The sequence below is a fragment of the Aspergillus ambiguus genome (assembly GCF_047715705.1).
Source record: "Aspergillus ambiguus strain CBS 117.58 unplaced genomic scaffold BDV59scaffold_10, whole genome shotgun sequence".
Taxonomy (NCBI): Eukaryota; Fungi; Ascomycota; class Eurotiomycetes; order Eurotiales; family Aspergillaceae; genus Aspergillus; species Aspergillus ambiguus.
Window position 1 is genome coordinate 668,898 of NW_027395523.1, and position 26,733 is coordinate 695,630.

The 26,733-nt window shown below is 58.2% G+C and overlaps 10 protein-coding genes across 10 annotated transcripts; 5 read left to right on the forward strand and 5 right to left on the reverse strand.

The window, feature by feature from the left end:
- Nucleotides 1–33: 33 nt before the first annotated feature.
- hsp90 (chaperone Hsp90) lies at nt 34–3,531 on the forward strand. Its single transcript, XM_073689324.1, has 2 exons — nt 34–895; nt 952–3,531. Exons 1-2 carry the CDS (start codon nt 635–637, stop codon nt 2,794–2,796), a joined length of 2,106 nt encoding a protein of 701 aa, XP_073549385.1. The 5' UTR covers nt 34–634; the 3' UTR covers nt 2,797–3,531.
- BDV59DRAFT_13859 (uncharacterized protein) lies at nt 3,098–5,742 on the reverse strand. Its single transcript, XM_073687118.1, has 2 exons — nt 4,941–5,742; nt 3,098–4,881 (listed from the first exon to the last, which is right to left on the reverse strand). Exons 1-2 carry the CDS (start codon nt 5,668–5,670, stop codon nt 3,416–3,418), a joined length of 2,196 nt encoding a protein of 731 aa, XP_073549386.1. The 5' UTR covers nt 5,671–5,742; the 3' UTR covers nt 3,098–3,415.
- Nucleotides 5,743–6,428: 686 nt separating this feature from the next.
- BDV59DRAFT_13876 (phosphate-sensing transcription factor PHO4) lies at nt 6,429–8,979 on the forward strand. Its single transcript, XM_073687121.1, has 2 exons — nt 6,429–7,144; nt 7,217–8,979. Exons 1-2 carry the CDS (start codon nt 6,683–6,685, stop codon nt 8,774–8,776), a joined length of 2,022 nt encoding a protein of 673 aa, XP_073549387.1. The 5' UTR covers nt 6,429–6,682; the 3' UTR covers nt 8,777–8,979.
- Nucleotides 8,980–9,016: 37 nt separating this feature from the next.
- BDV59DRAFT_13888 (putative DNA directed RNA polymerase III subunit Rpc82) lies at nt 9,017–11,535 on the reverse strand. Its single transcript, XM_073687123.1, has 4 exons — nt 11,378–11,535; nt 11,259–11,315; nt 10,331–11,191; nt 9,017–10,271 (listed from the first exon to the last, which is right to left on the reverse strand). The coding sequence occupies exons 1-4, from the start codon at nt 11,387–11,389 to the stop codon at nt 9,258–9,260; spliced, it is 1,944 nt and encodes a 647-aa protein (XP_073549388.1). The 5' UTR covers nt 11,390–11,535; the 3' UTR covers nt 9,017–9,257.
- A 140-nt stretch (nt 11,536–11,675) lies between these two features.
- Nucleotides 11,676–13,731, forward strand: BDV59DRAFT_175823 (ubiquinol--cytochrome-c reductase subunit 2). Its single transcript, XM_073689325.1, has 4 exons — nt 11,676–12,092; nt 12,185–12,359; nt 12,472–13,313; nt 13,381–13,731. Exons 1-4 carry the CDS (start codon nt 11,841–11,843, stop codon nt 13,474–13,476), a joined length of 1,365 nt encoding a protein of 454 aa, XP_073549389.1. The 5' UTR covers nt 11,676–11,840; the 3' UTR covers nt 13,477–13,731.
- Nucleotides 13,732–14,070: 339 nt separating this feature from the next.
- On the reverse strand, nt 14,071–15,847 carry BDV59DRAFT_175833 (putative mitochondrial DNA replication protein (Yhm2)). Its single transcript, XM_073689326.1, has 6 exons — nt 15,464–15,847; nt 15,381–15,405; nt 15,311–15,329; nt 15,149–15,245; nt 14,412–15,084; nt 14,071–14,285 (listed from the first exon to the last, which is right to left on the reverse strand). The coding sequence occupies exons 1-6, from the start codon at nt 15,540–15,542 to the stop codon at nt 14,231–14,233; spliced, it is 948 nt and encodes a 315-aa protein (XP_073549390.1). The 5' UTR covers nt 15,543–15,847; the 3' UTR covers nt 14,071–14,230.
- Nucleotides 15,848–16,518: 671 nt separating this feature from the next.
- On the reverse strand, nt 16,519–18,853 carry cit1 (citrate (Si)-synthase CIT1). Its single transcript, XM_073687144.1, has 6 exons — nt 18,482–18,853; nt 18,345–18,409; nt 18,200–18,284; nt 18,091–18,138; nt 17,421–18,037; nt 16,519–17,361 (listed from the first exon to the last, which is right to left on the reverse strand). The coding sequence occupies exons 1-6, from the start codon at nt 18,596–18,598 to the stop codon at nt 16,872–16,874; spliced, it is 1,422 nt and encodes a 473-aa protein (XP_073549391.1). The 5' UTR covers nt 18,599–18,853; the 3' UTR covers nt 16,519–16,871.
- Nucleotides 18,854–19,946: 1,093 nt separating this feature from the next.
- Nucleotides 19,947–23,261, forward strand: BDV59DRAFT_13986 (Nrd1 complex RNA-binding subunit). Its single transcript, XM_073687151.1, has 8 exons — nt 19,947–20,316; nt 20,393–20,638; nt 20,896–20,998; nt 21,104–22,099; nt 22,153–22,186; nt 22,237–22,405; nt 22,458–22,662; nt 22,718–23,261. Exons 1-8 carry the CDS (start codon nt 20,197–20,199, stop codon nt 23,020–23,022), a joined length of 2,178 nt encoding a protein of 725 aa, XP_073549392.1. The 5' UTR covers nt 19,947–20,196; the 3' UTR covers nt 23,023–23,261.
- A 142-nt stretch (nt 23,262–23,403) lies between these two features.
- Nucleotides 23,404–25,401, reverse strand: BDV59DRAFT_175847 (O-acetylhomoserine aminocarboxypropyltransferase/cysteine synthase family protein). Its single transcript, XM_073689327.1, has 6 exons — nt 25,047–25,401; nt 24,939–24,993; nt 24,811–24,894; nt 24,395–24,754; nt 23,762–24,330; nt 23,404–23,693 (listed from the first exon to the last, which is right to left on the reverse strand). The coding sequence occupies exons 1-6, from the start codon at nt 25,094–25,096 to the stop codon at nt 23,501–23,503; spliced, it is 1,311 nt and encodes a 436-aa protein (XP_073549393.1). The 5' UTR covers nt 25,097–25,401; the 3' UTR covers nt 23,404–23,500.
- Nucleotides 25,402–25,497: 96 nt separating this feature from the next.
- On the forward strand, nt 25,498–26,670 carry BDV59DRAFT_175851 (MARVEL domain-containing protein). Its single transcript, XM_073689328.1, has 4 exons — nt 25,498–25,886; nt 25,934–26,213; nt 26,275–26,345; nt 26,394–26,670. The coding sequence occupies exons 1-4, from the start codon at nt 25,583–25,585 to the stop codon at nt 26,405–26,407; spliced, it is 669 nt and encodes a 222-aa protein (XP_073549394.1). The 5' UTR covers nt 25,498–25,582; the 3' UTR covers nt 26,408–26,670.
- Nucleotides 26,671–26,733: the final 63 nt, after the last annotated feature.

A 26,733-nucleotide genomic window follows, 5' to 3' on the forward strand; every position in this document is an offset into this window, starting at 1 on the left:
GAGGGCCAAAAGACGGACAGGAAGACAGAATCTGTATGACCGAAAGAGGGAGAACGTGCAGAAAAACCCCCAGGCAAGGGTCATCCCGAAGATTCGATCACCCGGGCGATCAGATCGAAGAGGGTGGAAAGGGCGGAGCGTGGAAGTTGCTGGATCGCCGTAGAAACGCCCGCACCGAATTTTTGTGCATATTAATTGACTCTTTCCTTCTCCGCCCCGATTTCTTTTCCTTCCGCCAGCCTCTCTCTCTCCCTCTTCTCTTCTGCTCCCTCCTCACCACCTCACTCTTCCGTCAATCTTACTCAATCTCATCTCTGCCATCGAGCAGATTCATCCATCTTCCTTCTCCATCCCGATTACGACTTGTTTTCACGATCTCCTTCTGTAAGTTCCCCCTCTCACCGGTCTTTCTCCTACCCCACCTCCAGCTCGTCGAGCTTGCAATCTGTTCCCCTCTGGGAATTCTTCCGTCGTGGAGGTGACTCCAGCCTTTCTTGATCGTCTATCAAGCGGCTAGAGTTCAATTCACTTCAGAAAGTGTCCTCCTGTGGGCGTCAGGACACCGTCCACGACTGGAAATCTCTGCCTCTGTGGGGTCCCGAGCTGACATTCCCTCCCACCAGAATCCCTCATCATGTCTTCCGAAACCTTTGAGTTCCAGGCTGAGATCTCTCAGCTGCTCTCGCTGATCATCAACACTGTCTACTCCAACAAGGAGATCTTCCTGCGAGAGCTCATCTCCAACGCCTCCGATGCCCTTGACAAGATCCGCTATGAGTCCCTCTCGGACCCCTCCAAGCTCGATTCGGGCAAGGATCTCCGCATCGATATCATCCCCAACAAGGAGGCCAAGACCCTCACCATCCGGGATACCGGTATTGGTATGACCAAGGCTGTAAGTCTTCCTCTTTCCTTCAAAAACCCATTCGGACAGGATCTGACTCGTCACAGGACCTCATCAACAACCTGGGTACCATTGCCCGCTCCGGCACCAAGCAGTTCATGGAGGCCCTCTCCGCTGGTGCTGATGTCTCCATGATCGGTCAGTTCGGTGTCGGTTTCTACTCCGCCTACCTGGTCGCCGACCGCGTCACCGTCGTCTCCAAGCACAACGATGATGAGCAGTACGTCTGGGAGTCCGCCGCTGGTGGTACCTTCACCCTCACTCAGGACACCGAGGGCGAGCAGCTCGGCCGCGGTACCAAGATCGTCCTCCACCTCAAGGATGAGCAGACCGACTACCTCAACGAGAGCCGCATCAAGGAGGTCGTCCGCAAGCACTCCGAGTTCATCTCCTACCCCATCTACCTCCACGTCCTGAAGGAGACCGAGAAGGAGGTCCCCGATGAGGAGGCCGAGGAGAACAAGGAGGAGGACGAGGAGAAGAAGCCCAAGGTCGAGGAGGTCGACGAGGAGGAGGAAAAGAAGGAGAAGAAGACCAAGACGGTCAAGGAGAGCAAGATCGAGGAGGAGGAGCTCAACAAGACCAAGCCCATCTGGACCCGCAACCCGGCCGACATCACCCAGGAGGAGTACGCCTCCTTCTACAAGTCCCTCTCCAACGACTGGGAGGACCACCTGGCCGTCAAGCACTTCTCCGTCGAGGGTCAGCTGGAGTTCCGCGCCATCCTCTACGTGCCCAAGCGCGCTCCCTTCGACCTCTTCGAGACCAAGAAGACCAAGAACAACATCAAGCTCTACGTCCGCCGCGTCTTCATCACCGACGACGCCACCGACCTCATCCCCGAGTGGCTCGGCTTCATCAAGGGTGTCGTCGACTCCGAGGACCTGCCCCTCAACCTGTCCCGTGAGACCCTCCAGCAGAACAAGATCATGAAGGTCATCAAGAAGAACATCGTGAAGAAGACCCTCGAGCTCTTCAACGAGATCGCCGAGGACCGCGAGCAGTTCGACAAGTTCTACTCCGCCTTCAACAAGAACATCAAGCTCGGTATCCACGAGGACGCCCAGAACCGCTCCACCCTCGCCAAGCTCCTCCGCTACCAGTCCACCAAGTCCGGTGACGAGGCCACCTCCCTCACCGACTACGTCACCCGCATGCAGGAGCACCAGAAGCAGATCTACTACATCACCGGCGAGTCCATCAAGGCCGTCGCCAAGTCGCCCTTCCTCGACAGCCTCAAGCAGAAGAACTTCGAGGTGCTGTACCTGGTCGACCCCATCGACGAGTACGCCTTCACCCAGCTGAAGGAGTTCGACGGCAAGAAGCTGGTCGACATCACCAAGGACTTCGAGCTTGAGGAGTCCGAGGAGGAGAAGGCCGAGCGCGAGAAGGAGGAGAAGGAGTTCGAGGGTCTCGCCAAGAGCCTCAAGAACATCCTTGGCGACAAGGTCGAGAAGGTCGTCGTCTCCCACAAGCTCATTGGCTCCCCCTGCGCCATCCGTACCGGCCAGTTCGGCTGGTCCGCCAACATGGAGCGTATCATGAAGGCCCAGGCCCTCCGTGACACCTCCATGAGCTCTTACATGTCCTCCAAGAAGACCTTTGAGATCTCCCCCAAGTCCCCCATCATCAAGGAGCTCAAGAAGAAGGTTGAGGCCGACGGCGAGTCCGACCGCACCGTCAAGTCCATCACCCAGCTTCTCTTCGAGACCTCCCTCCTCGTCTCTGGCTTCACCATCGAGGAGCCCGCCAGCTTCGCTGAGCGCATCCACAAGCTCGTCTCCCTCGGCCTGAACGTCGACGAGGAGGCCGAGACCTCCGAGGAGAAGGCCGCCGAGGAGGCTCCCGCTGCTGCTGCCACCGGCGAGAGCTCCATGGAGGAGGTTGACTAGATGATTTGATGCAATGTGTTTTTTTTCCCCCACAGGGTGTCTTGTTTCTTTTATTGTCTCTATTTCTCCTTGTTCCCTTTGTCTTTTTTACCTTTAATTAGGATGGAAACGAAGATGAATGCTTTTACGACTTCCCATTTGGTCCTGGGTCTACCGCCAAAATAAGATGGTGCTGTGCTCTGGCGTTTAGCGTTTCTCTCGGTTCCCTGGCCGCTTGGACTGGTCTTGCCTTTCTACGGCCGATGGGTAGATTTGAATTCAATCTTTGCAGTGTCTTTGTCTCCTCCCGTAGATGTGTGTTGTGTAGGTCATCAGGTCAGGCATCAATAAGTCTGTTCATTATATAGGTGGACCTCGCAAAGAACCAGAACGCCGGTAGTGCACATAGATGAATACAACAACCTGGATGAATTCCCAGTTCGTACACATAAAAATCTCGTTAACCCGTCATCACCACGATGCGAAAAAAATCGTAAGAACCCAACCAACAAAAACACCCCCTCCACTCACCCCATACGCCAACTAACCAGCCAGCCAGACGATAGATGATGGATCCAGTCCATTTAATTGCCTTTTCACATACCTGCTGCCCGTCTATGCAGAAGATCGGAACCAACCGCTAGCCACTACCACTACTCCCATACCAGTCGAACCGCCAGTCCGACAGACTCCGCGAAGCGGGCACCCCCCAGGCCTTCGCAAGCCATAACGCAAGGCCCCCGACCACCCCGAAGCTCCCCACGATCTGCACAAGCGCCCATCCCCGTCGGCGGAGGTCCTCCGTCCACTCGACCACCCCCAGCGGGTCATGCGCACTGATCTGCGCCACCCGGTACTCGTACCCGTACTCCTCCCCCCGGGGGCCGTGGCCGTGCTGCCTCCGGACCACCACCCCGCCGGCTGCGGCATCGACGTGGCCTTTCCCCGCGCGTGTGCCCCGGAGGCCTGGCCGCGGGCTGGAGAAGCCCGGCGTTTGGGTGATGGGCACGAGAGACCCGTCGACGACACACTCGCCCAGCCGTTCGGTCAGCCAGACGGCGCGCTCGGCCCGCGCGAGGGCGGCGTACCGCTCGCGCTCGTTTTGGAGGCTCTGCTGCAGGTCCGAGGCCCATTTCGCGAGGTGCACGCGCGCCTCTTTCTCTTCCTGTCGCGTGTAGTCGGCGACCCGTGCCATCGTGTACCCCGGCGAGTGGCTCCGGGGGTCCGGGGGCACCCGCGAGAGGAGGCTGTGGTGCGCGCGGGGGCCCGGACGGCGGGGGTCGGTTTGGAGTCGCTGGGAGAGCTTCTTGGCGGTGGAGTGGCGGAGCCAGGCCATGTTTTCGCGGTCGAAGAGCTTCTGCACGAGGAGCGATAGCTCGGAGGGCACGAGGGGCTGGACGTAGTCTGGACTCATGAGCGTGCTGGCGTCCATTTCGTCGTCGTCGGGGGTCTTGGCGGAGGAGACGGCGAAGGGTGTTTCGGCGTCGGAGGCCCCGCCAAAGAGGAATGGGGTGATGCCGGCATCACGGGCGTGGTTGTGGAATGCGGATTTCAGGGTGGAGATTTGATGGGAGGTGAGGAGATCGGACTTGGCGATGACGGGGACGACGCTGGTCCAGTCGCAGAGCTTGCGGATGCAGTCGACGTCGGTGGAGAGGGTGTCGGTGGAAATGAGGTAGAGGACGGCGTCGACTTGGGCCCCGCCGTTGCCGGCGAGGAGGTTCTGGAAATCGTGGTTGGGTGACTGGAGCGAGCCCGCGGCGCGGAGCAGCTGTTGGCGGATGTATTGGAGCACGGCGTCGGTCTGTCCCGGGCGGCTTAGCGTCGTTTGCGGCGTGTCTACGAAGCAGAGGTTGCGCTCAAGAACCACGTCCCCGGTGCTTTTTCTCCTTCGGAGGACCCGGGAGTCCTCCAGGTCGGACCACCAGGCCGGGTACGGCTTGGTGCTGGCGTAGATCTCCGAGACCACTGCCGGCATGGCCTTCCGGGATGGTGGCGAGGATGGTCTGGAGTGGAGTGAGAGGGGAGTGGAAGGGAGGGAGTCGACATGCACGATATCCTCGCATTCTTGGACGATAGATTTGAGAAGGGATGTCTTCCCGGAGCCTGCGCTCTGTTAGTATGGATACGCTCCCCGCAATCCGGATGGATCGAACAGGACACACCTGAAGCTCCAGCAAAAAGCACTTTCAGCCGGCCCAGAGCTTTCCCGTGGTCTGTAAATGGCCTGCGACTCGGCATCTTGATCATGGGCATGATCAGTTGGGAGGTGCTGTCAGGACCGACCTCGGGAGCCAGGCGGGACTCGTCGTCCTCCTCGCCCGATGCCACCGCCTGGCTGCTCATATCGTCGGCGATGGAGATTTCGTCCAGGTTTCTCGCGGACTGATTGGAGATGGACTTGGGGCTGCTCGGCAGGGATGGGGCATCTTCCGGGTTGCTGGGCGTCAGCGGGCTGGTAGGTCGCGGAGATGCAGAGCCGGAAATGGGCCAGGCGGACTCGGAGCGGTCGACGTGGAGCAGGGCATCCAATGGCTTGATGGTGGAGTGACGGCGAGCGGATGGGCGCGCCGTCGGGGGAGCTTCCTCGTCCACGGGCGAGTGTGGTTGCTGGGGAATGGACGGACTCGGCGAGGGATCGGAAACGGATTTCTGCGGAGAAGGAGACTGCTCGGATTCGCACCAGGAGGACATCAAGCTGGACTGGTGGGACGCGTCCTCCAAGCTCTGCACGCCGTACATGGTCTCATGGGCGACATGGGCGTCGAGATCAGGGTCCTGGTGGGACAGAAAGAAGCTCGTGGGGACAGTATTGCGGGGGTCGATCCACTGGGGCTGTTGGTCGCTGGAGGACTTGCGGGGGTTTGGGACGGCGATGTCAGGAACCGGCCTCATGGTGCAGGCGGAGAGCGAGTCGACATTGCAGAGATGGAGGAGCAGGGGAGGAGAGAGGGTGCTCTGGTGGTCTTGTCTGGTGATGTTGACGTCGCAGTCGAGGAGGGGTGCTTATGTCATCGCCGAGTCATCTTACTCATCCACTTACCCAGTTGGGTATACGCCTGCTCGTACTTTGTCCGGCCCATGCACTTCCGCAGTCCTTCGTCCTCATCGGCATTTGTTCGGATATTTGCCTCGCTCTTCTTCAGTGGTGCGACTGGTGCGACTAGCGTCCGACGCCAGAGCACCGGACAACAAGGCTAAATTAGCGGGATGGGCTGGATTCGGGGGCCAGCCGATGGAGGTTGAAGTCCTCCGCAGTGAAGGTCGAGTCGACGATGGTTGATCGCATTCGGGCGGATTTCCTCCCTCTCGGAGGTCAGACATCGCCGGACGGAGCCTGGATATCTGGGCAGGTTGGGTCCCTGGACAGCATCACAAGCGCATCTGCCGCGCAATAATCCGTATACGAAGTACCCTGGTTCCGGTTGACGATCCCATTTGCCACCGGGCGAGGGGTTAGAGAATCCTCGAAGAGGATGTCATGCATGATAATATGAGAAATAAGATCGTATAATATCGGGGAGTTGAGAAGGGCCTGTCTATCGAGAACCAAAGAGTCGAGGAGTCCGACTCCCCGTCGCCGTCCTGACTGGAGTCTCCGAATTCTTTTCTTCTCCCCGCCCACTACGACTGCATCCCCACCAGAACCACCAACACCCAGACTTCTCTTTTCTCTTCTCTTCCTCACCCTCTTCCTCTCTCTTACGCACTATCTCCATCTCTCTCTCTTGCTCTTTCCCACTCTCCCATACACTCTCTTCTCTCCACACCATGGCCTCCAATTCATCTCGTTGATCCTCCCCTCTCCGACGCTCCCCCAACTCTCTCCCGATCTAACGCCGACCTCATCTGATATCCATTAAGACAAAACAAGAAAAAAGTCAAGTCGAGACGGAAAGGCTTCACAATGGATCAAGACCAGTCCCTCTCCTGGTCTGACATCCCCTCCACTGGCGAGGAGGACTTCTCCCACTTCCTCGAGTTCCCTATGCATTTCGCCGATCTCGAGGCCCAGCAGCAGCACCACCAGCAACAGCAGCAGCAGCAACATCCGCCCGCCTCCACTCCCTCGACGATGGAGTCGAATCCCATCTCCTACAACCGTCTCATGGGCGATTTCTCCGTCGATCCCGCCTACTCCGCCGCCCCCATGACTCCGGCCTACTACACCCAGAAACAACCCCCGTCGCAGTCGCACTCGCACTCGCACCACCAGCCCACCTCGCAGCCCTATATTCCGCACTCCCAGCCCATCATTCCACCCACCCCCAACAGCATCGAACTGCAGGGCAACGCGGCCACCTACCCCCAGCGAGTCGACGACTCCCACGAGATGTACGATCGTTACGCTCGCATGAATGAGGAACAGGTATGGCCCACCCGATCGGACTCCCTTTCGCACTGCATCCGCTAATGCACGCTCCCGTCCCTGGCGCAACAGGCTCTCTATACCCCCCTGGTGTCTCCCGCCATGACCCCATTGGAGTCGCAATTCCGGTTGCCCGAATACACCATCCCCGGAGAATATTCCTTCACCCCCCTGACCTCGCCGGCCCTCGAAGCCCAGAACTCCCACTCCAATGGCTTCCCCTTCCATCAGCCCCCGATGTCGGACCTGGGGTTCGTCCCCTCGCCCGTCGACAATGCCATCCCTGCCTCGTCCGCCCCGTCGTCCCCAGGCGTGATGAGGAGACATCGCCGACGGCCCTCCACCACCAAACCGTTCTCCAGCCGGGCCAAGAAGCAACAGTCCCCCTCGGTCCGGCCTCAAACCCGCAAGAAGTCTCTCCTCAACATCAACTCGGATGAGATCCTGACCGGTCTGAGCCAGGACCAGGCCGCCTCCAAGCCCAAGCATCCCAGTACCAGTAACCTGCGGTACGGCAGCAATGAGAGCTCCGGCCAGGACTCCGTCTCCCCGGAGCCCCTGTCAGAGCCCCTGATGCCGCCCCCGGCGCTCCCGCCCGCTCGCAAGTCCCCCGCGATCGCCCCGCAAACCGCCCAGTCGCAAAACAACGAGCCCGCGACCCCCGCCATGCTCATGCGCATCCAGCGGTCCCAGCCCACCCCGCCAACACCAACCAGCCAGCCAACCGCGAACATCGCGCCCGCTCTCTCCGAGCCCCATGACGATGTCATGGAGGACGTTGTCCTCCCCGAGGCGGCCACCCCGACCACCCACCTCTCGCGCCCCCAGGTGTCGCGCATCGACACGACCCTGCGGACCAACAACTCCTCGTCGCCGGCCATCACACCGGGCAGTGCGACCCCGGCGGTGGACCCCAAGTCGGCCCCCGCCCCGAGCCCCCGCACCGTCGCGATGCCGTCCCCGAGCGGGCCGGTGGGCAAGAAATCCGAAACCCCCAAGCTGGGGCCGATCGGCAGAAAGCGCCAGTCGCTCAGCTCCGCACAGCCCAGTCCCAATCTGCGGCCCAAGATCAGCCCGAGCATCCAACCGCTCGTCCGGGGAGACGGCATGTCGAGTGAAACCTCCGCGCTGTATCTGGCCTCCAAGTCCAACTATCAGCACATCCTGGATGGGACCCTCCTCCCCGGAGTGTCGTATCCGGAGACGCTGGCCGAGAACCTGAGCTCGAAACGGACCAACCACAAGCTTGCCGAGCAGGGCCGTCGGAACCGGATCAACAACGCGCTCAAGGAGATCGAGTCCCTGATCCCGCCGGCGTTTGTCCAGCTGAAGAATGCCAAGGAAGCCGGGAACACCCCGAAGACTGGCGAGAAGGAGAAGGAGAAGGCTGGAAACCAGCAGATCAGCAAAGCGAGCACGGTGGAAATGGCCATTGATTACATCAGGGCGCTGCAGAAGGAGCTCGCCGAGACCAAGACCAAATTGGACTCTGCGGAGGCCCGTCTTGCGGACCCCTCGGCGAAGACTGCGTCGGAACCGAAGAACCCTGGGAATGGGCCCGCTGGAGAGTCGAGCGAGACTGGATCGACCGCCGAAGCTCACACCAATGGCTCTACGATTGAGACCTCGTAGGGCCGGTACGCTTCATCGATATTAGGTGTGATGTGAGACGCTTTACGATAGATGAGAACATCCCGGTTTTGTCTAGATGTCGGGTGTTTGATTTACCTTTCCCCTTCGATATACAAATTTATTGGCTTCGGTTTAGATGGATGGGAGATGGGTGGCTATGTTCCTGTGTCTGCTTCTTTGTGGGTTTGTCTTCTTGCTTGGTGTTGCTGGCTGTCGTCTTGGTCCGAGTACCTCCAGTTGGATGAAAATGGTCTACTTGTGTGTTAATCAGGCGTCGTGGTGGAGGATCTTGTTCAGATATCTTATTTGTCAGTTCATCAAGACATCCATGTACCTGTTATTACCATCCCCGACGCATCACGGTAAACAACGCTATGATATTGCGCATCATCAAGCCTATGTAACATGCGCCATAAAGATGCACGAGTAACTTTACTTTTTACAATCCAAACAGTCAATCATTCGTTAAAGCTCCCCCCGTTCAGTAATCCCGCATCGCCGCGACCATCTCATCTAACCGCGCCACCTCGCCCAGCAACAGCGCTTCCTTGGCCCTCCACTGCTCCAGCAGGGTCAATTCCGCCTCGGAGAGGTACCGCTCTTCATTCCCCTTGACGTCGCTGCGTTCAGTCTTTTCGAGGAACTCCTTCAGCCGACTCCGCTCGAACCGCAGCCGCTGCAAACACCGAGACATCGCCTTGTACGTATCCTCCACGACGCTGGCGCGCGTGCGGTCCGGGTCGTAGAACCACAGGTAGATCGTGCGCGAAGGCTGGCGCTGCGCGTCGCGGGGCACTTCCTGCAGATCGACAAACCCCCCAGCCTGCATGCTGGCCAGGACCTGCCGCAGGTCTTTGAACGGGAGCAGGCTGATCTCCTGCAGCCGCTTCTCATCCAGCTTGCCCTTGTCGTGGAGCACGCGGATCACCCGCAACGCGACGTCGCCGTACCGCGCCTCGATCATCCGCTCCAGTTCCAGATGGCGAAGCTTCCGTGCCAGATGCCGGAAGTCCACCGTCCACGACGGCAGGTTGGCAATCGTCTTCTTCTCCGTGAGGCTGTAGGGCGGCTCTGACAGGAGCGCCAGGTGCTGGCCGACATCGTAGGTCCGATTGCCGTCCGAGACCCCGTTCGGTCCATCCGCGTGCGTGGTGCCATTCACCTCCTCGTCCAGCGGGCGCTTCCCGCGCCGGTTGACCGCCTGCGACACTTCCATGGGGCCGATGGTCCCGGCCAGGTCCACCAGGGGATCGACGTCGTCGGCGATCGCGGTCAGTGCAACCGGCGCGGAGTACTGCTTGCCCTCTTCGCCCTCGCGGGGAATCTCCGGGCTGTCTCGGCACGTTTTGGTTTTGTATTCGATGCGACGCAGCAGACAGTCGTACACGTGGATCGTGGCAGGGGAGCAGCAGTCCTGCTCGGCCAGTTCGAGGAAGCGACGGTTCCGGAGAGCGACGTCGAGCTTCTCGTAGTTGACTCGCACGGTGATTCCACCCTGCGGAGAGACATGTTCAGCGGTGTCAGCGGGCGGGGGGAATGGTGTGTGGAGCTTACCTCCATGGGGATGCTGTCGCCGCCCATCTCATCGTCCGACCATTCGTTTTCCTCCTCTTCTTCCTCGTCTTCGTCAACAGCAGCGTAGTCGACCCGCGCCTTCTTGTTGGGTCCCTCCGCACCGCCGGCACCGCGGCGCCGCTTGGCACCTCGCGGGATACCGTTGACGACCAGTCCGTGGGTGAGATCCCCGTCAAGCCGTTCCCGGAGCATCTCGACCGTCATATCGACGATTGCTTCATCGAGCTTCTTCCCTTTCAGTTGTTTGACGTCAGGCCGAGCCTTGATCGTCCGTTCGCAGTCCAGGACATTGTCCGCGTAGCTTTGGAAGTGCGCCTCGCGGACGCGCTGGATGTACCCGTGGGCTGCCAGCGTCTTCAGAGTCGGGTGCAGAAGAAACGGCTGTTCTTCGGGGGCTTCCTCCTCTTCGCCGTTGACGCCGTTGGTATGGACTTCGCGGTCGTGCTCCTCGTTCGCGGGCTCGTTTTCCTCGTCGGGATGGACGTTCTCTCCGTTGACGGCGGGGGAGGCTTGTGGCTGCAGCTCCGGGAGGGTCTCGAGGTAGCTGACCCGGGCATGGCCGAGGAACATGATGGTCGACATGACCCTGGCGGCATACCCGCCGAGTCGGTCCTCAACGAATTCGAGGATCTTGCCGGAGCGGACGAGATAGTAGGCGGACTGCAGGTTCGCTTGATAGTATGTCACGCCTTCGTCGTAGGATGTGTAATGATAGACGAGATGTTGTTGGACCATCGCCGCTAGCCCTCGACGGAGCTGTTGGTCGGATGTCACCCCGGAGTAGAACCTTAGCCGAGCCAAAGTGAGGCGATCGTAACGGACGAGGGTCGCGAAGATACGCTGGTGGGTTTCACGGCAGTTAGCAGGGCGGGAGAACGAGGCATTGGGGAGATTGTCTGGCACACACCCCGAGAAGCTCCCCAAAGTTGTCTTCTACCAGGAGCGTACAGAGCTCCGCCACATACTGGACCACGTTAGATTGAGCTGTTGCAGAGAGGGGAGGGGAGGGGCTCATCCATCTCATACCTGCGAAGTCATGACTGCGCTTCTAGAGAACGCCGCAGCGGGTTCAATTCTCTAGAAGTAACTGCGGTCACCGGGTATGGGGCATCAGGGGGAGGGAAACGCGCCAGGGAGGCAACAAGGTGACAATAGACGGCGCCGACGACTATCGGACTTTTTTTCTGATGCTTATCGATGAGCATTTCGCGCGGCTCACGTGGGCGCCGTCAGGTGATGCCACGTGACCCGGAGGTGTCGAAAAGCCGGTTCCGCCCGCACTCGCGATGCGGGCCAATCAGGAAGCGAGTAATCAAGGCCGCCCGGCATCTTGAAGCTTTTCAGACATCGTTCCCAACCCGTCCATCGACATCCCGCCGCTGTCTTCTGCTCTCCCTCCCCCCCTCTCCCCCCAATTGTTGTCGAGCCCTGCCGGCTGCCTTCCACTCCTCCTCTCCTTCTTCAATTCGGTCTTTCGGCACATGCGATAATGCTGTCGCGGTCCTCTTTCGCCCGCAATGCGCCCCGTGCGCTCCAGAAGCAGTGCTCTGTCACCGGCGCCAGCGGCCGCCGCGGCATGGCCTCTGCCACTCAGTTTGACGTCTCCGAGTCTTCTGGTGTGAAGGTCGCCAACAGAGAGACCGCTGGTCCCACCGGCACCCTCGCCCTGGTCGCAAAGGCCGGTTCCCGTTACCAGCCCTTCCCTGGCTTCGCCGAGGCCCTCGACGAATTTGCCTTCAAGGTGAGTGTCCTGGATGGCCCAATGGCCTCTCCCATCGACTCTCCTCCCCTGTATATGATCACTGCTGACCTGTGCCCCCTCTCAATGGACAGTCGACCCTCAAGCGCTCAGGACTGCGGATCACTCGGGAGGTTGAACTGCTGGGCGGTGAAGTTTCCTCGACACACTCTCGCGAAAACGTCGTCCTCACGGCCAAGTATCTGGCCAACGACCTCCCCTACTTCGTCGAGCTGCTCGCCGAGGTTGCCTCCCAGTCCAAGTTCGCGGGTAAGTTGACGACGCCGCCTCCCCCCTTATCCCCCCAATCAAACTCCTCCATATATCAATCTTGAATCAATATCAGTCTCATACTGACACCACTTCTTTTCCCTTCATCCAGCCCACGAGTTGCAGGAGATCGTGTTCAAGCACCTCAAGTACAGACAGCAGGCTTTCGCCGCCAACCCCGAGGCGCAGGCTCTTGACGCCGCCCACGCCGTGGCCTTCCACCAGGGTCTGGGCGCCAGCGTCACCCCCAACACCAACGTGCCCTTCGAGAAGTACCTCTCCGCCGACGCCCTCGCCGAGTACGCCCAGAAGGCGTACTCCAAGTCGAACGTCGCCCTCGTCGGCACCGGCTCCAGCTCGGCCGACCTCTCCAAGTGGGTGAGCCAGTTCTTCAACGAGCTCCCCAGCGGCAGCGGCCCCCAGTCCGCCGCCTCCAAGTACTACGGCGGTGAGCAGCGCGTCTCCTCCAAGGCCGGCAACGCCGTCGTGCTCGCCTTCCCCGGCTCCGGCGCCTTCGGCGCCTCCGCCTACAAGCCCGAGGCCGCCGTCCTCGCCGCCCTCCTCGGTGGCCAGTCCACCATCAAGTGGACGCCCGGCTTCTCCCTCCTGGCCAAGGCCACCCAGGGCTTCTCCCAGCTCCGCGCCTCCACCCAGAACCTCGCCTACTCCGACGCCGGCCTGCTCTCCGTCAGCCTCGCCGGCCAGGCCGACCAGGTCGCCGCCGCCAGCAAGAACGTCGTCGACGCCCTCAAGAAGGTCGCCGCCGGTGAGGTCGCCGCCGAGGACGTCAAGAAGGCCGTCGCCCTCGCCAAGTTCCGCGCCCTCGACGCTGCCGAGACCCCCTCCTCCGGTCTGGAGGCCACCGGCTCCGCTCTCCTCCACTCTGGCAAGATCGCCCAGCTCAGCGAGGTCGCCCAGAGCTTCGACGCTGTCTCGGAGGCCCAGGTCAAGGATGTAAGTTTTGCTTTGCTTTGCTTTGCTTGCCCGCTTCCCGGGGTGGTGTTTGCTAACGTTCATGCAGGCCGCCAAGTCCCTCCTCTCGGGCAAGGCTTCCGTCGCTGCCGTCGGTGATCTTCACCAGCTCCCCTACGGCCAGGACCTCGGTCTGACCGTGTAAAATGTATTACTTGACATACTAGAGTGACTTGGAAAAAGCGTCGCCCTTCCCCCCAACCCCCTTTTTCATGTGTCTAGATCGACCTTGGCAGATATCTTTCTTTTCCTTTGTGATGTGGTTGTAGTTGTGTCTGTAATACAAGTGTACCTTATATACTATGTTGCGTGTTTGTAGGGTTTGACAGTAGGGTGTCGGTATGACTATGGTAAGGCATCTAGGTAGCCATGTAGCTCAGGTAAGAAATGTTTATGGGCATGTATTCCAGCATTTGATTCAATATGGGTTGGCTACAAGTTAATAGTGTCGGTATGATCCATGACCCGGATATTCCAGCTTCATATACAGAACCAGACATTGACCCCAGGACGGAAGCAGAAAGTAAACATGCAGTACAGCTCCCTATTTATACCCGGAGCATATAACCGCTCGCCGTCTTGAAGGAATATTCCGAGAATCGGAATATGGAGTAGTCCATCATATCCCGATCTATGCCTGCGACCACCTAGTCTATGGAAGAGATTACAACCGCACACGGCCAAACGGACCAGTTCGGAGGATTGACCTTGTCGTGCTAGACATACACCCGAAAACATACGACCGAAAATCAGATGCAATTAAATCGTTACTCTAGTTATTCTCTATTCCCGATAGCATGAACAACCGAAAGGGTTGCGGATATTCCTCCCCAGCAATCGTACAAGGATACTGCGTATGTTCAAGATCGTGCATGGCAGAAGGGTATCTCAAACCTTCTCTAGTGCTTTGCAGTGACTTTCTCGCCGGTCAGTTTTTCGACTGCCTCCTTGGCCCTGTTCGGTACAACGGAGACCCACACGTTAGCTCCAGCTCACTCCTCGGTTATCACATGAAGGATCGGGGGGAGGTGAGTAAATCATGGGCGGATGTGGGGAAGAAGGGGAAAGGGAGGGACTCACATGTCACCAAGAGCCACCATGCACACCGTCTGCCAGATACCCAGTCCCACACGGGGGGTCACACCCCGATAGAGACCCTTGACACCGTTGGTGTCGTAGATGTACTTGAAGGCCTTGCCGACCGTCAGGTTCTTGGGGCGGTTGGGGTCGTCGGTCTTGCTCTGCATCTCGACGCGGATGACCTCGATGGGCTGGTTCCAGGCGGAGAGACCACCACCGAGACCGGAGGCGAGGACCTTCTCCATGGCGCCCAGCTTCTCGCCCTCCTCCTTGCCGGTGACGCGACGGATGGCCGTCTCGGCCAGACGCGAGAGCCCGAAGCGAGAGCCCCAGTTGGTGGTCTGGCGGATGGCGACGGCGTTGACACCGCGGTTGATGCCGCGGATGCCCTCCTTGCGGTAGATGTCCATGAAGGTCGCGAAGGTACTGGGCGGCTTGACCCCCTGGGCGGCCATCTTGTGCTTGGTGATCTCGACGGTCTTCATGCACGTGCAGAAGCCCATGGTGGCATAGGCCTGGGCAACACCACCGGCCATACCGCCGGAGATACCAGCGAGGAAGTCAGGGGCTCCGAACAGCTTCGCGTAGAACTCCGCCTCGGACGCGACGAAGAGAAGGACCGCGCCCTTGGTGGAGGCCTCAATCCAGGCCCACGGAATGAGACCTTGGTAGTCTGTCGGGGTCGCGTCGGGTCAGGGTTGGGATGGATGGGAGCGCGGTTGGGAGGGAAAACTTACAACCGAGGATCCCGCCACGACCCCAAATCCGAGCCATAGCACCGGCGAAGCTGTCGCCTCGGTTTGCGGCCATGGTTGTCTTGATCACTTCCAGCGGCTATGGGAGGGGGGAGTTAGCGAGAGTAGGAGGAAGGAGTATCGATGAGGTTCGGAGAGTCGTACCTGACCCAAGGAAGTGACCCTGGAGGATGTCAGTAGGAGTCTTTCGCAATGCAACCGACAGGAGACTTACTCGAACAGGTTCAATCCTGCGCCCACTGGAGGGGGAAAAAATGGTTAGAAGGGGATTTGCCGGGAGGCAGTGAGGAGACATACGCAACAGGTTGCTGAACTTGACAGGCTTCTTTTCGAGCTTACGGCCGGTGGCGGCCATCTCAGCGGAAGCGGTAGACATCTCTTGACCTTGGGAAGCGCTGAAAGGGGCCCTGACCAAGGGATTAGGGGGCTTCGTCGCCTAAGGGATCACAAGAAAAGCGGAAGAGAGGATGGGAGGACGACCAGAACAGAGTTCAGTCGCGGTGATAAGATGAGATATTGGATGTGGGGAAGCTCAGGAGGGAGGATTGAGGAAGGAAGTCGGCAGGAGGAAAGAGGATGAATGGATGGATGGATGGATGGAATGCAGAGGAAGGGAAGATGAAGAGAGGAAGAGAAGGGAGAGGAGAAAACGTACCAGAGATTGTTATGTAGGACTTGGTGACAAGCGTTCCTGAGGCTGCTGCGTTGTTCTCCTCCCTGTTGTTCCTTTGTAGCCCCGATTGGGGGGGCCGCTAAACCGCATCGGGCGGGGTCTGGCTGGCCCGAGGCCCGCAGTTGAGCGTCCACGGGTCCATCCGGTTCCCAACAGTTGCTGCGCCGGAATATTCCTGACCGAGACATTGACCTCCTCCTCCTAGTTTGTTACTGGGTAGTACTACTCCGGAGTACACGATCTCCATCTGCTGGATCTTCGCCGGGATCCTCTCATACCCTCCTCCCCCAGCCAACACCGCCTCCAGTGCCTCCAGCTCACAATCTCGGGCAAGAACCCGTCTACGTCCATTCCCAGTACGAACCAGTGATCCTGGCTTGACTCACAACACGGGCTCCAGCCAGCGTCTTACATACCACCACTCCCTGGAACCATTCACCCTCGCAAGAACACCGATTGTATTTTGGGGAAGATCCACAAAGTAACTAGAATTGTAGTATTCAAGGCCTGGCAGGAGAGCGCAGCATTCGGTGTGTTTTGAGCATTCGACAGAATCGGCTTGGCAATCCAATTCAACATAGTTCCGAATGCTCACAACATCGATGAGCTTGGGGGGTTGAAAAAGACCCAGAGGGAAGAGAGACGGAGGTGCATTTGGTCCGATTCTGATGATTGGGGTCGTCTCCGGAGACCATGGACGCCTCTTTTATATCCCCATCCGGACTTTTATTTCGAATCTTTCGTCACCGTACTACCCACGTAGACCCCGGCCCTACAGGAGTAACTCTGTCGCAGTCCTACCACCACATTCGCACGAATCAGGTACTTCGAATATGACATGGAATTGAAGTGCTGTTACAAGGCCCGCTCGAACCAAGTCCTATCATACATTATCGAACAAACCCTCAACACTCGACATCCCCGTCTAGATCAAGGAAAATTTTAACCCAATAAAAAAAAACACAAATAATACACGATATGAGTTCGTTTCGTCAAGAAATGATAAATACTCCGCTTCCCTCATTCAGTCCTTTACAGCTTGGCGCCAACCAGCTTGGCGTAGGCCTCGGTGCTGAAGGACTTGGGGCGCTCAATGGGCGCACCCAGGGCGCGGTCGATGATCAGCTGGGGCAGGACACCCAGGGCACGGGACACACCGAACAGGACGGTGTAGTAGTTGGCCTCAGTCAGGCCATAGTACTGGAGGAGAACACCAGAGTGGGCATCCACGTTGGGGAAGGGGTTCTTGGTCTTGCCGTGCTCGGTCAGGACGCCAGGAGCGATCTTGTACACCTGGCTGACCAGCTTGAACATGGGGTCATCGGGGAGCTTGCGGAGAGCGAACTCGCGCTGAGACACGTAACGGGGGTCGGTCTTACGGAGGACGGCGTGTCCGTATCCGGGAACGACCTGACCGGCGTTCAGGGTGGACCAGAGGTAGTCCTTGATGGCCTGGTCGCTGAGGTCGTTGCCAACGGCCTGCTTCATCTTGGTGAGCCAGTTCAGCACCTCCTGGTTGGCCCTACAATCAATCGATTAGCACCGTGTCCGCGTCGTCCGTCACTCGGGCCCGAAACTTACAATCCGTGGAGAGGACCAGCCAATCCGTTGAGACCAGCAGCCAGCGAAAGCATAGGGGAGCTCAGAGCGCTACCAACCAGGTGGGTGGTGTGAGCGCTGACGTTACCACCCTCGTGGTCGGAGTGGATGGTCAGGTAGAGACGCATGAGCTCGACGAAGTCGTTGTTGTCACCGTAGCCAAGCTGGTTGGCCAGGTTGAAGGAGTAGTCCTTGTCCTTCTGGACAGGGGCGACCTTGCCGTCCTTGAAGACGTTGCGGTAGATGCGGGCGGCAATGGTGGGCAGCTTGGCAATGAGGTCCATGGAGTCCTCGAAGGTGTAGTTCCAGTACTCCTTCTTGTTGATACCCTTGGCATAGGCCTTGGCGAAGGCAGACTCGTGCTCAAGAGCGGTGACGGCAAGAGAGAACTGGGACATGGGGTGGAGGGTGCTGGGGCAGCGGTCGATGAGCTCCTCAATGAACTTGGGGAGGTCGGAGCGGGCAGCCCACTCGGCGGACAGGTCACGGACCTGCTGCTCGGAGGGGATCTCGCCGGTCAGGAGCAGCCAGAAGAGACCTTCAGGCAGAGGCTCCTGGCCACCGGGGGCCTTGGGGAGAAGCTTCTGGCACTCGGGGATCTAATCACGGTGAGCCGACGCTCCATCCCCACAGGAGGGTCATCAAGACTTACGGTACGACCACGGAAACGGATACCCTCCTCGGAGTCGAGGACGGAACCCTGGAAGGTGTCAGTGAGCGCCTGGTCTGGTTGACGACAACACGGTGGTTGTGGAACCTACCTCCCAGACGAGGCACTTGATGCCACGGGCACCACCGTAGGCCTGGTCAAGGGTGACCTCGCCAATGACCTTGTTACCATGCTCCCTATAGACCGGTGGTTAGCCATTGAAGAGGCGATCCGGATGCGCCGGTCCGAGGACGTACTTTCTGAGCTTCTTGACCTTCTCGAGCTCAGCGGGGAGGTTGTCGGCGAAGGTCTCCTTCAGAGACTGTAGGAGAAAGCATTGTTAGCTGGGATGTTCATCCAGGAGCGAGAGGATAAGGACGGGCAGACGACGTACCTTGGCCTTGCTCGAGTAGCTGCGCAGGCCATTGAAGGCAGCGGACTGCACGGCAGGCTTTCCAGCCAGGGTGGTGGAGCGCAGGGCAGAGGTAGTGAGTCTGAGGGAGGCAGCCATGTCGAATCAAACCAGAGTCTGGAAGAAGATGGACTGATTGAAGGGAGGGATGGAAGAGAAGGAGGGAGGAGTATACAACAGAAAAGGGGAGTAGGAAGAGAAGAGAGAAATGGGAATCACGGGAATAGCTCTTTTGCGGTCCTACTTTTTTTCCCATTTGGCCGTTCACCGTACAGCCGGTACGCGGACCGTACGGTAACGATCGGCACGAGGGAGGGCACTGGCAGAAGGCGGTACCGTACGGTAATTGATGGGCCGTGGCCCGGGCGGTGACTCCATCCGGGCTACCGAAGCAGAATCGGGCTGGTTGTGTACCCGCCAAATTCCGTTTTGCGGAAGTACCAACATGATGGATTCTTACGGAGCTTGGGGTATTCTGGTTTCTGTTGTGATGGTATATCATTCCTGCCACTAGTACGGAATCATAGGACCTCAATTCTCATACTTCTAAGAGAGCCTTTGCACAGGGGAGGAGGATGAGTCCCTCAGCGTCATACCTCTGTGTCCTTGGTTGACGATCTCGGCGTCCGTGCCGTCCGTTAAACGGAGCCCATGGCTAGTGACGTCGGCAAGTGTTCTCTCTCCCGTCCCCCGACTACCTAGGTTATACCTTACGCAGTATGCTCGTGCAGTATTTCCTATCCATGAATGCGATGTAGGTAGATGCGTCTAAAGATCAAAATCATACGGTATAGTATATACGCCGTACACGTCGGTACGTAGGCATTATGAATTCTCATCCCTGTCCTTGTCCTCCCAATGAAAAGCCCTGATTCAGTGGTCTCACTCGCTTTCGTCACCGCCTCGGTCCCTTAGTCAGGCCTGGAACTGTTGAAATACCCCCTGTGAGACACGAAAATTACCGACACCCAGTGAGTTGCCAGATTCGACTCACCGGGGCTTATGTCATCCAAATCGTTGAGATCACGTGTAATATATGCCTCAGGCACCAAAAGCCCACATGGGGAAGGTTTCTCCTTTTGGGCTAGCGTCAATTTAATTTTTTTTCTCGCCAGCTGACTCAGCCGCCCCTTCGTTTTGCACTCGAACCACAACCTCCTCTTTTTCCTTCTCCTTGACTTGTCTCTCATAACCATCACCTCCTCCTCTCATCCATCACTTTTCCATCTCCCATCGCTCTCACACCCTTCTCTTCCTCTCTCTTCTGTAATCGCCTTTCTCACCGTTGCCGTCACCTACCGCTCTTACTTCTCTAGGATCCTCTTGTACACGTACTCGGTGCGGTCGCAAACACCCTGGACACGATCGCTTGGCTGTGTTCCAGCTGTAGGCGGAGGCCCCTGGTCGCCAGAGTACGCTCGTGGAGTCTGTAGTCACACGACCAGAAATCCGCTTAAGACTTGATCTTCAGCTTCGTGGGGAATTCGGATACCTTTCTTAAGCTTGTTGCCAGTACTGGACTACCCGGTAGATTCGACTCGTTGGGTATCCTTTTTTTTCTACCTGAAGCCGATAGTCATCCTTCTCTACACACTCTCTCTGGCACATCTCGACTAAGTGTCCCCGTACTGGCGTCGCAAACAAAAAAGAAGAAGATTTTTTTTTTCACTGCTTTCCCATAATCCACACTACCAACCATGTCTTCTGCTGTAGCAGAACTGGATAACTACCTCCAGTCTATGCTGGCCCTTAAGCCACCAGGTGTCTCGGGCTCTAAGATCAACAGTATCACCTCGCTGTGCACAGCAAACGTTCAGGTATTACAATCCGGCCATCATTACCTATTTTCGCCCCTCCGGCAGACGGACAAGGCTAACCCATTCTCTCCTGCAGAACGAATCCGTCCTCATCCAGAAGATCTACACCCATTTCAAAAAGGCTCCGGGAACACACAAGTTGGGCGTACTCTATGTCGTAGACTCTGTAACTCGACAATGGGTAGAAGCAGCGCGCAAGCAGGGTCAGCCTTCGGGGAGCGCGGCTCCCGACGGCACCTTCGCCGCTGGTGTTAACAGAGTGACCGAATTACTTCCTGTCTTGATGACTGATATCATAAACAATGCTCCCGAAGATCAAAAGGTACGCTTGACTAGACACGATTTACATCAATCTGCCCGGTTGTCGCCGGGTTTGCGGGTATACTTAGGCCAGATAAGTTGCTGTGGCCGACTGCCCTGCGGCAGTCCTACACCGGCCTCTTTAAGACTGGATCTCCGTATTTCCCGCAATATCACCCTTATCTCCTCCATAGAATCCGCCTCGTCCTTGCTAGCTGCTTGCTCGTTTCCGTTGTGCCGGATAGTCCAACTTACGTATTCCATCTTCTCTTCATATAGGAAAAAATCAAGAAGCTGGTTGATATCTGGGAACGGGGATACACTTTCCCAGCTCCCATGCTCGCCTCGTTCAAGGAAAAACTAAATGCGCCTGCCGCCCAGAGTAAGCAATCCTCTGTCCCCTTGCTTGAATGTTTTGCATGGTGCTCCGGCGCGATGCAGGACTTTGGTCACGATAGGAACAGGAAATCTGATAGTGCTGTCATAGACGTTGAGTCCACCACCCCGGAGGGCTCGCCAGCGCCGAACTATAACCCGTTCGGCGGTGCCCCGCAACCGAATGGTGCTCCCTCATCGGGGACGCCTCAGTCCGCGCCGGACACCTCCAGTATCCTGAAAGCGCTGGCGGACATGGCCAAGCAGAACACTGCGGCGCCTCCCGCGCCCGCGGTCCCAGCCCAGACTAATCCTCTTAGCGCTTTACAGCAGAGTGCAGCTACGCAGCCGGTGTCCTCCGTAGAGCAGCCCGCAAACGGGCACGCGGGCGTAAACCCTTATGCTGCGGGAGCGATGGCGCCATTTGCAGCCTTAAGTAATGTCGCCCAGAATCCCGCCCTGGTGCAACCTCAGAGCCAGAGCCAGACGCCCAACCCCCTGGGAGCCGCACAGAACCCGCTGGCCGCACTCCTGCCCCAGGCTACTGCCGCCCCAACACAGCCCACCCCCAGCATTGCGCCCGATGCGCTGCAGCAGCAACTCCAGCTCTTGCAGCTGTTGGCCGCGCAAGGGATCCCCCAGGAACAGTGGGCCACGGCCTTGCAGATCCTCAGTCTCTCCAATGCCGCCAACATGGGCAATGCCCCCGCCGGCCAGATGCCGGGCTTTAACCTGGGTGGGCAAAACATGAACGCTTGGGGCAGTCGTGCCGACTCGCAGTCACGTGATTTTGACCGGGATCGCGAGCGCGACTATATGCGCTCTCCCCCCGGCGGTTACCGTCGCCGCTCTCGCTCGCCTGGCTGGGACCGACGCCGTGACGTGTCGCCTCCTCGTCGTCGCGACAGCCCGGTGTATGGCGAATATCACGGCGACTCGCCCGGCCGTCGGGGCGACCCTCGTGGACGGCGCGGCAATGATTATCGCCAGCGCAGTCCTCCTGGCCGCAGACGTCGTTCTCCTTCTCCTCGCAAGGACCCGGCGCTGCCTCCTCCCGGCCCCAAGTTGGTCGAATGGGACTATTCCATCGGCCAGGGCAACATCAAAGGTTTGTGTCCCTCCTCTGTGGCTGCAGTTCTTGACTAACCTGTCTGTACGCAGTCCTCAGCAGAACCCTCTTCGTCGGTGGTGTCACGTAAGTCTCATATCATGCTTCTTCACGTCCCTATTCTGACTTTTCTGTAGATCCTCCGAGGCCCACTTGCGCTCGCTCTTCAGCAGATTTGGCATCGTCCAGACCTGCATTGTCAACATCGACAAACGCCATGCTTTCATCAAGATGATCAGCCGCAACGATGCGGTGAATGCTCGCGACGGAATGGAGTCGTACAAGTCTGGTGAGATGCAGCTTCGGGTAAGTGAACATGATCTAACATCTGTCGACAACGTTGTCTAACGACCTGTAGACCCGATGGGGAGTCGGCTTCGGCCCGCGCGACTGCAGTGACTACCAAACCGGCATCAGTGTTATCCCAATTGAGCGCCTGACCGAAGCTGATCGCAAGTGGATGCTCACCGCTGAATACGGTGGCACCGGCGGTCGGCCCATTGAACCTGGAATGGTCGTGGAAGAGCCCGACATTGAAATCGGCGCCGGCGTTTCCTCCAAAGGTCAGTATAAGAACTCCCCTATCCGACCTGCCTGATCTCCGCTGACTCCCCATAGCCATCAGTAGACGTATTGCGACCGACACCGGCGGCAAACGGGGCCCTATCTCGTCTCGCACCCAGCAGGAACGGTTCCGTCGACCGGAGCGTGACGGACCTCCTCCCATGGGTGGCGGCAATGCTGGCGGCCAACCTGAGCGCGACACCTCCAACGCCAATAATGTCGGTGTCCCGCCTGCGGTCCCCGGGTTTGGCTTCTCGTTCCCCGGGATGCCCATGTTTCCCCCCGGCTTCATGATGGGCGGCCAGGCTGGCTCCAACAGCTCGGCGCAACCTCCTCCCCCGGGCCAAGGAGGCAATTAAGCCCGATTTTATCTATACGCTCACGGAGAGGCGGGACGATCTTCGCGGCCTTTTCATTCGATACTTGTCTTGATAAGAACCTTTGTTTCTTCTTGCTTCGCCATGTAAATCATTTGGTCCGGGAATCAGCGTCTCAACCACTTTGCACGCCGATGCTCTGAGATGGCTACCCCGAGTCGTCCTTTTTCCCTTTTACATAGGACTCGTTGTCTGTAATTGCTATGGTGCTTTCATTATCTTGGTTGGATCTGGGCGGCTTCGTGTTGGGATCGTTTACGTTCTAAAAATACAGCGTTCGGCTGTTCATTCCTGTTTTCTTATCCTCATTGCACCGGCGTTTTATCCATACCTTAGTTATTTCAAATGAGTTTCTGGATCTAAGCTTGACGTAGCCAAGTAGCCGCTTCAATTACTACTTCATCGACATGGGTATATGACAAGAGTAACAGCCGTGTACTTCGTCTCCATGGCCATGGGCCTACTGCGTGCCCGCGGCCTGCGACGCCTTGAAGGACTGCTCAAAGTCCGCAATGATATCGTCGATATGCTCCGTGCCCACGGAGATGCGAATCGCGTCCTCGGTCACCCCGGAGTCGAGCTTTTCCTGGTCAGTGAGCTGCTCGTGGGTGGTCGACCAGGGGTGAATAGCCAGGGTCTTCGAGTCGCCGACACTATACACACCCATTAGCATCTCTCCCTCTTCCTCCTCCGGGGAAGTTGGGGGCCGGGGACGACTCACTTCGCCAGATTCGAAATCAACTTGAACCCATCCACCACCTGGCTCCCGGCGGCCGCACCGCCCTTCACCCCAAACGAAAGCACGCCGCCAAACCCGCGCGGCAGGTACCGCTTCGCGGTGGCATGGCTGGGATGGTCCTCCAGGCCGGGATACGACACCCAGCTGACATACTCGCTGCGGCGGAGCCACTCGGCCAGGGCGCGGGCGTTCTCCGCATGGCGCTCGGCGCGCAGACTCAGCGTCTCCAGCCCCAGGATCAGCTGCTGCGCGGCGAACGGGTTCAGCGTGGACCCCAGATCGCGCAGGATCTCCACCCGCACGCGGATCGCAAACGCCAGCGCCCCGAACGTCTCCCAGAACCGCAGCCCGTGGTACCCGGCCGACGGCTCCACGAACTGCGGGAACCGCGCCGCGTGCGCGCCCCAGTCGAACTTGCCGCTGTCCACCACCACCCCGCCGATCGTCGTCCCGTGCCCACCGATCCACTTCGTCGCGCTGTGCACGACGATGTCGGCCCCATGGAGGATCGGTTGGCAGTAGTATCCGCCAGCGCCGAAGGTGTTGTCGACCTGTCCAGTGGTTAGATGGGTGACGGAGGTGGGGGAGGGGAAGGGGGGAAGAGGAGGTACGCACGACGAGCGGCACGCCTTTGGCGTGGGCGACGGCCGCGATGGCCTCAAAGTCCGGCACGTTGTAGCGCGGGTTGCCGATCGTCTCGACGTAGACGGCCTTGGTGCGGTCGTCGATGGCGGCCGCGATGGCGTCCGGCTGGTCGCCCTGCACGAATTTCGTCGTGATGCCGAGTCGCGGGAAGAGCACCTTGAACTGGTTGTAGGTGCCTCCGTAGAGGTTGCTGGTCGACACGATGTTGTCGCCGGCGTGCGCAAGCGCAGAGATGGCCATGAATTGCGCCGCTTGGCCGGATGAGGCGGCGACGGCGGCGACGCCGCCTTCAAGCGCGGCGATGCGCTTCTCGAAGACGTCGACTGTGGGCTGTGGGGGTGGTCAGTGGTGGTCTGGGACTGGGAAATGGGGGATGGGGGGCTTACGTTCATGATGCGGCTGTAGATGTTGCCGAACTCCTTGAGACCGAAGAGTCGGGCGCCATGGGCCGAGTCATTGAAGTTGTAGGACTGTGAGGGTTAGATTGGGGTGGTTGAGGGGGCCAGGGACATACGGTTGTTGCGTAGATGGGCACGGCGCGGGAGTTGGTCGTGGGGTCGGGTTCCTGGCTGGATGGAGTCAGTATCGGTGGGATGAGATGTTCGGGATGGAGATGGATTACCCAGCGTGCAGCTGGAGGGTCTCGAAGCGGGGGGGTTGCGAATTGGCCATGGTTATGGGATGTAGAGTATAGAAGCGGTCAATTGAGGGTGGATGAGAAGGAGATGTGGTGAAGAAGCGGGATGAAGTGGTGGGAGTAAATAACCGCAGCGGGAGCGAAGATGGCGTGATTGAGGGGAAAGGGACTTTGGATTGAGCGGGGAAATGAGGTTCGTATTGACTTGTTTGCTATGTGGTAGATTATATTGTAGATCTGTATGATCGGTTGTATGTATTAATGTAGTGGGTGGGATTGTAGTCGGAGTAGTACATAGAGATGGATGGTGGATACTATGGATACTATACTTCGCACAATATATGCACTGCACCTTATATGCATAATACCTTATATAATTCAATCTGTATATGACTATTTATACCTGGCTACCTAGTAGGCACCAATATATCCACCTATCACCTCCTGCATCCTCGCCCAGGCGCTTGTCGTCATAGGCAGCGCCATTCGGGTCACCAGAATTAAATCCCTGCAGTCCGTCAATGAGCCCGACACCTCCAACACGAGCGCCTCTCGGGGATGTTCGTATCCCGTCCATCCTGAGCGCTAAGACACGCGGTCTGCTGAAGTCTATTAAGACAGTGGTTTCACATCACCACGTCACAACCCTGCCGCCACAGCCTGGCCGTGCTTTAAGAGCATCTGGTGTCACAGCTACTTCCACCGTCGCCTATCGTCCACACCCCAGAATAACCATGGCCATCGCCCTCAACTTCCCCTGGACGTATCCCGTCCGGGTCATCCAGGTCGTCTTTGCGATCATCATCCTCGGTCTGACGGCATACAGTCAGTCTCCGCCGTCTGTCGCAACTCTACCGGACTAACCCCTCCAGTCATCAGTGATGCCACCGGTGGCTACGTCGACATCATCAACTTCATGCTGTTCAACGCCGTCTGGACCGCCTTTGTGGCCACCCCGTACCTGGCCGCCGGTCCCGTCCTCGTCCCCAACTTCCCGCATCGGTTCGTCGTCCCCGCCGTCGACGCCGTCACGGCCCTCTTTTGGTTCGCCGGGTTCATCGCTCTGGCGACGTGGTTGCCTCCGCCGAAGTACTGTTCCTCCGGCTTGTGCAATGCCGGTCAGGCGGCGGTGGCATTTGGCGCGTTCGAATGGTACGTTGATTGGGATCGGCAGTGCAGTCGAGATGCTTATATATATATAACTTGGTGATAGGGCGTTGTTCCTGGCCACCACCGTTTATAATACCCTTCGTGCCCTGCGGAATCGATCGTCGGAAGGACCGAGTACGAAGCCTCCTCCTGTTGTTCATGCTGGCGTCTAAACTCGAGTAGCTGCAGTTCCCTAGTTGTTCGGTCGAAGTGACGTCATTGGTATACAGAAGTGTAGGTAGTGTATAGTATCGACGGGGTGGTGAAGATATGACGGACAGTGATGAGAGATGGGACACAGTTTTCTATTCGAGATACCCTTGCCCGTTTGTATGTACGCAGTATACAGTGTTGTGTTGTGCCTTTATACAATTAGTCCATCCATGGAAGACAGAGTGCACGTGACCAGACCCTCATACCCGTTCTCCGCTTTCAACCTACCGGCAGTATCCTCATTAGGAAAGGCGGTCTACCCCTTGACCTTGACCATCGAGTGATGATGCCCCATGGAATGTTGGATCCA

What these genes read in the sequence shown, in the direction of transcription:
- cit1 (XM_073687144.1), bottom strand. Translation starts at nt 18,598, where the DNA reads ATGGCTGCCTCCCTCAGACTCACTACCTCTGCCCTGCGCTCCACCACC. An exon ending in GCTACTCGAGCAAGGCCAAG is followed by an intron (nt 18,410 to 18,481) that starts GTACGTCGTCTG and finishes TTTCTCCTACAG; the next exon opens with TCTCTGAAGGAGACCTTCGC. An exon ending in GCTGGTCCTCTCCACGGATT is followed by an intron (nt 17,362 to 17,420) that starts GTAAGTTTCGGG and finishes GATTGATTGTAG; the next exon opens with GGCCAACCAGGAGGTGCTGA.
- BDV59DRAFT_13876 (XM_073687121.1), top strand. Translation starts at nt 6,683, where the DNA reads ATGGATCAAGACCAGTCCCTCTCCTGGTCTGACATCCCCTCCACTGGC. An exon ending in CTCGCATGAATGAGGAACAG is followed by an intron (nt 7,145 to 7,216) that starts GTATGGCCCACC and finishes CTGGCGCAACAG; the next exon opens with GCTCTCTATACCCCCCTGGT.
- BDV59DRAFT_175851 (XM_073689328.1), top strand. Translation starts at nt 25,583, where the DNA reads ATGAGCCCGACACCTCCAACACGAGCGCCTCTCGGGGATGTTCGTATC. An exon ending in CCTCGGTCTGACGGCATACA is followed by an intron (nt 25,887 to 25,933) that starts GTCAGTCTCCGC and finishes TAACCCCTCCAG; the next exon opens with TCATCAGTGATGCCACCGGT. An exon ending in GCATTTGGCGCGTTCGAATG is followed by an intron (nt 26,214 to 26,274) that starts GTACGTTGATTG and finishes ACTTGGTGATAG; the next exon opens with GGCGTTGTTCCTGGCCACCA.
- BDV59DRAFT_175823 (XM_073689325.1), top strand. Translation starts at nt 11,841, where the DNA reads ATGCTGTCGCGGTCCTCTTTCGCCCGCAATGCGCCCCGTGCGCTCCAG. An exon ending in TCGACGAATTTGCCTTCAAG is followed by an intron (nt 12,093 to 12,184) that starts GTGAGTGTCCTG and finishes CTCAATGGACAG; the next exon opens with TCGACCCTCAAGCGCTCAGG. An exon ending in CTCCCAGTCCAAGTTCGCGG is followed by an intron (nt 12,360 to 12,471) that starts GTAAGTTGACGA and finishes CCCTTCATCCAG; the next exon opens with CCCACGAGTTGCAGGAGATC.
- hsp90 (XM_073689324.1), top strand. Translation starts at nt 635, where the DNA reads ATGTCTTCCGAAACCTTTGAGTTCCAGGCTGAGATCTCTCAGCTGCTC. An exon ending in GTATTGGTATGACCAAGGCT is followed by an intron (nt 896 to 951) that starts GTAAGTCTTCCT and finishes GACTCGTCACAG; the next exon opens with GACCTCATCAACAACCTGGG.
- BDV59DRAFT_13986 (XM_073687151.1), top strand. Translation starts at nt 20,197, where the DNA reads ATGTCTTCTGCTGTAGCAGAACTGGATAACTACCTCCAGTCTATGCTG. An exon ending in AAATGCGCCTGCCGCCCAGA is followed by an intron (nt 20,999 to 21,103) that starts GTAAGCAATCCT and finishes GTGCTGTCATAG; the next exon opens with ACGTTGAGTCCACCACCCCG. An exon ending in CGGCCAGGGCAACATCAAAG is followed by an intron (nt 22,100 to 22,152) that starts GTTTGTGTCCCT and finishes GTCTGTACGCAG; the next exon opens with TCCTCAGCAGAACCCTCTTC.
- BDV59DRAFT_175833 (XM_073689326.1), bottom strand. Translation starts at nt 15,542, where the DNA reads ATGTCTACCGCTTCCGCTGAGATGGCCGCCACCGGCCGTAAGCTCGAA. An exon ending in CAAGTTCAGCAACCTGTTGC is followed by an intron (nt 15,406 to 15,463) that starts GTATGTCTCCTC and finishes TTCCCCCTCCAG; the next exon opens with TGGGCGCAGGATTGAACCTG. An exon ending in TCGTGGCGGGATCCTCGGTT is followed by an intron (nt 15,085 to 15,148) that starts GTAAGTTTTCCC and finishes CGACCCCGACAG; the next exon opens with ACTACCAAGGTCTCATTCCG.
- BDV59DRAFT_13888 (XM_073687123.1), bottom strand. An exon ending in ACTTTGGGGAGCTTCTCGGG is followed by an intron (nt 11,192 to 11,258) that starts GTGTGTGCCAGA and finishes GAAACCCACCAG; the next exon opens with CGTATCTTCGCGACCCTCGT. An exon ending in GCGACAGCATCCCCATGGAG is followed by an intron (nt 10,272 to 10,330) that starts GTAAGCTCCACA and finishes GTCTCTCCGCAG; the next exon opens with GGTGGAATCACCGTGCGAGT.
- BDV59DRAFT_175847 (XM_073689327.1), bottom strand. Translation starts at nt 25,096, where the DNA reads ATGGCCAATTCGCAACCCCCCCGCTTCGAGACCCTCCAGCTGCACGCT. An exon ending in TGCCCATCTACGCAACAACC is followed by an intron (nt 24,895 to 24,938) that starts GTATGTCCCTGG and finishes TAACCCTCACAG; the next exon opens with TCCTACAACTTCAATGACTC. An exon ending in TCTACAGCCGCATCATGAAC is followed by an intron (nt 24,755 to 24,810) that starts GTAAGCCCCCCA and finishes CCACCCCCACAG; the next exon opens with CCCACAGTCGACGTCTTCGA.
- BDV59DRAFT_13859 (XM_073687118.1), bottom strand. Translation starts at nt 5,670, where the DNA reads ATGAGGCCGGTTCCTGACATCGCCGTCCCAAACCCCCGCAAGTCCTCC. An exon ending in GCTTTTTGCTGGAGCTTCAG is followed by an intron (nt 4,882 to 4,940) that starts GTGTGTCCTGTT and finishes AACAGAGCGCAG; the next exon opens with GCTCCGGGAAGACATCCCTT.